Source organism: Temnothorax curvispinosus, unplaced genomic scaffold (genome assembly GCF_003070985.1).
Source record: "Temnothorax curvispinosus isolate PA1 unplaced genomic scaffold, ASM307098v1 QBEX01009604.1, whole genome shotgun sequence".
Taxonomy (NCBI): domain Eukaryota; kingdom Metazoa; phylum Arthropoda; class Insecta; order Hymenoptera; family Formicidae; genus Temnothorax; species Temnothorax curvispinosus.
Window position 1 is genome coordinate 1 of NW_020219384.1, and position 2,455 is coordinate 2,455.

At 31.4% G+C, this 2,455-nt stretch overlaps 1 protein-coding gene across 1 annotated transcript; it reads right to left on the reverse strand.

Moving 5' to 3' along the window:
• Positions 1–1,610: 1,610 nt before the first annotated feature.
• On the reverse strand, positions 1,611–2,177 carry LOC112459194 (odorant receptor 82a-like). The gene is made up of 3 exons (XM_025023203.1): positions 2,066–2,177; positions 1,778–1,933; positions 1,611–1,719 (listed from the first exon to the last, which is right to left on the reverse strand). Exons 1-3 carry the CDS (start codon positions 2,135–2,137, stop codon positions 1,663–1,665), a joined length of 285 nt encoding a protein of 94 aa, XP_024878971.1. The 5' UTR covers positions 2,138–2,177; the 3' UTR covers positions 1,611–1,662.
• Between the last annotated feature and the right edge of the window lie 278 nt (positions 2,178–2,455).

The following is a 2,455-nucleotide window of genomic DNA, read 5'->3' on the forward strand; positions in this document are numbered from 1 at the left end:
TAATTTTTCTACATCACTGAAAAATTATTCTGAATTTTTATAAATCGGATTTCAATTTAAAAGATTTTTTTTATTTTTAAAATAAAAGTTCAATTTACGTAGAAAACGAACTTGGTTTTAAATAACAGGTGGTTAAATAACATTGTGTAAATGTCATTGCGTTGATCATGTTAAATGTATATAGTAATGCTCATAATTAGACGTAAAGTGTTTTTTTTCGAGAGAACATATCTACTTACAAATAAAATATAACTATATACATATCGTTAACCACACTTATTGCCTACTTACGTACCTCCAATACTCTGAGATGACGCTCCACAATAACATATAACGTTTCCATTCAGTCATATGATTTATACTCTTTTGGTTTTTACAAATTTAAGTAGTGTATTGCACGTTCAATTAAACATAGGCATACATCGCGAAGACGTCAGGCTGCAAGCACCGACCGTAGATGTAGATGACCTCACTATAAATGCTGACAGGAATTTTACAATCAATGTGATTTCATTCGCGGTGATGAATTTTGTTGTGGATTTTGCTATAAATCGGACACGCCGTCGGATGCGTCCGACAGTCACAGTTATAGTTTTTATCGCCCTGGTTGTGATATACATATAAGGATGCATCGCCATGCATAATCACCCCACAGATGCCGGCGACGAAACGACCGAACTTGGCGTATTGCAACATTATTTCGCGATTTTCAATCCAATTCATGATTTTCCAGTCTGTCTTTACGAGTCATATTAATTTACGAATGTCGCTACTCGGTTTGGAAAGCATCCAATAATTTACCCCGTGAAACAACGGACCAGTGGCGCTCAGTTTTAGTTTGATGTCGTCTTCCTCGAATAATGCGAATAACGTACATGGTATTATAAATGCCACCACGATCAGACAAATGTGTAACAACACGAGTATCTTGCACGTTATGCTTGAACCATTTATTTGTGGCCAAACACCATTTGGAGAAACCCTCGACTCAGTTGAGGACTATAATCAACTTTACTTTTAAAACTTCTGGATATAGATTTTGACTTCTTCATGATTATTTCATGGATGCACTCGATATACTGTCACGGTGAATAGTGCGCTTGCAAGGATTATTTTCGAATATGCTCCTGCGTCAACTTCGAATAAAGTTTGGAACTTTATATTAACGTTTTTTTCCCGAGAAGCACGCTTGCACATTCGATCAATAATCGTCTATAGCGTGTTTTTTATTTTGTCAATTTGACAGAAAACCGTGTACTAAAGAAGAATATGCGAGTACATGTATAAAAGCAGGTCCAATTTTCATAAAATATTCAACTTTAGTTATTTAATTTAAGACGAGTCAAGATAGATACCTATGTAGCGTGCAATAGGAAAGCCTATTTATCTCTTCTTTGTCCTTTTCTGTTCTTCTTTGGCGATACCAATATATTCTCATTTTAAAATAATATTTTTCATTTGTTATTATACATATATCATATATTAGTAGAATTTAAAAAGTAGGTAATGAAAAATTCTAAATAAATTCTAAATTCTAAATAATAGATGTCTTGTATTTTATTGGTAATTTATATAATTATTCTAATATAATATTATAATTTATAGTGGAAACTAGAGAATTTGCTAACGGTTTGTACAAAATGGTGGAACTGTTATTGTCTACTAAGAAGCCGTCATGGTCCGGAGCATGTTTAGATATATCATAGAGGTTTTCATCACCTGGAAACGTTTCTTAAATGTAATAAGCGAAAAAATATATACAACTTTGTGTACTCACATCACCGAACGTTGCGATAGAAAGATGAACTAGTTTTCCTGCAGTTAATTTGATCACGTTACTCGACCGGGAAATAATTAAGATCAGGCCACGAGCCGTTTTATGAGGCAAACGGTACCAGTTTGTCATATAGGCTGTTTCGCCTACCTGTTTACACTATCAAATTATTTATTTTATAATATGAAAAAGTTATAATAATTGCATATATCGCTTTTTAAAATTCATATTTTTTTAATTCATATACTCGTCAATATTATTAAAATTTTAGCTTCGTGATTTATATTTTACCTGTTCTGTGACTATCTCGCCAATGTAACAGAATATAAAAATATTAAAAGACATGGATATATATATGATCATGTAAGCTATTGACGTTTTTTTCTCTATTACATTCCATCCCTGAAAGTTTTCGGATATGTTATATTTTATATTTTACATTTTGTAGTTTATATATATATATATATAAAATACATTATTATATTTTAAAAAATACTATAATTTTAAATAATGATATAAGATGAATGCTTTCTCTGCAATTAATTATTTTTATATATACGTCTTTCGTATACTGCATTTTATGTAAAAAAATAAAAAGTCGCATAATGCCGGTGTGCCTTAATTACATATTCACCTTTTTAACTTTTTAGCGTACCGTAATGACGTAATATCCGAGCATAC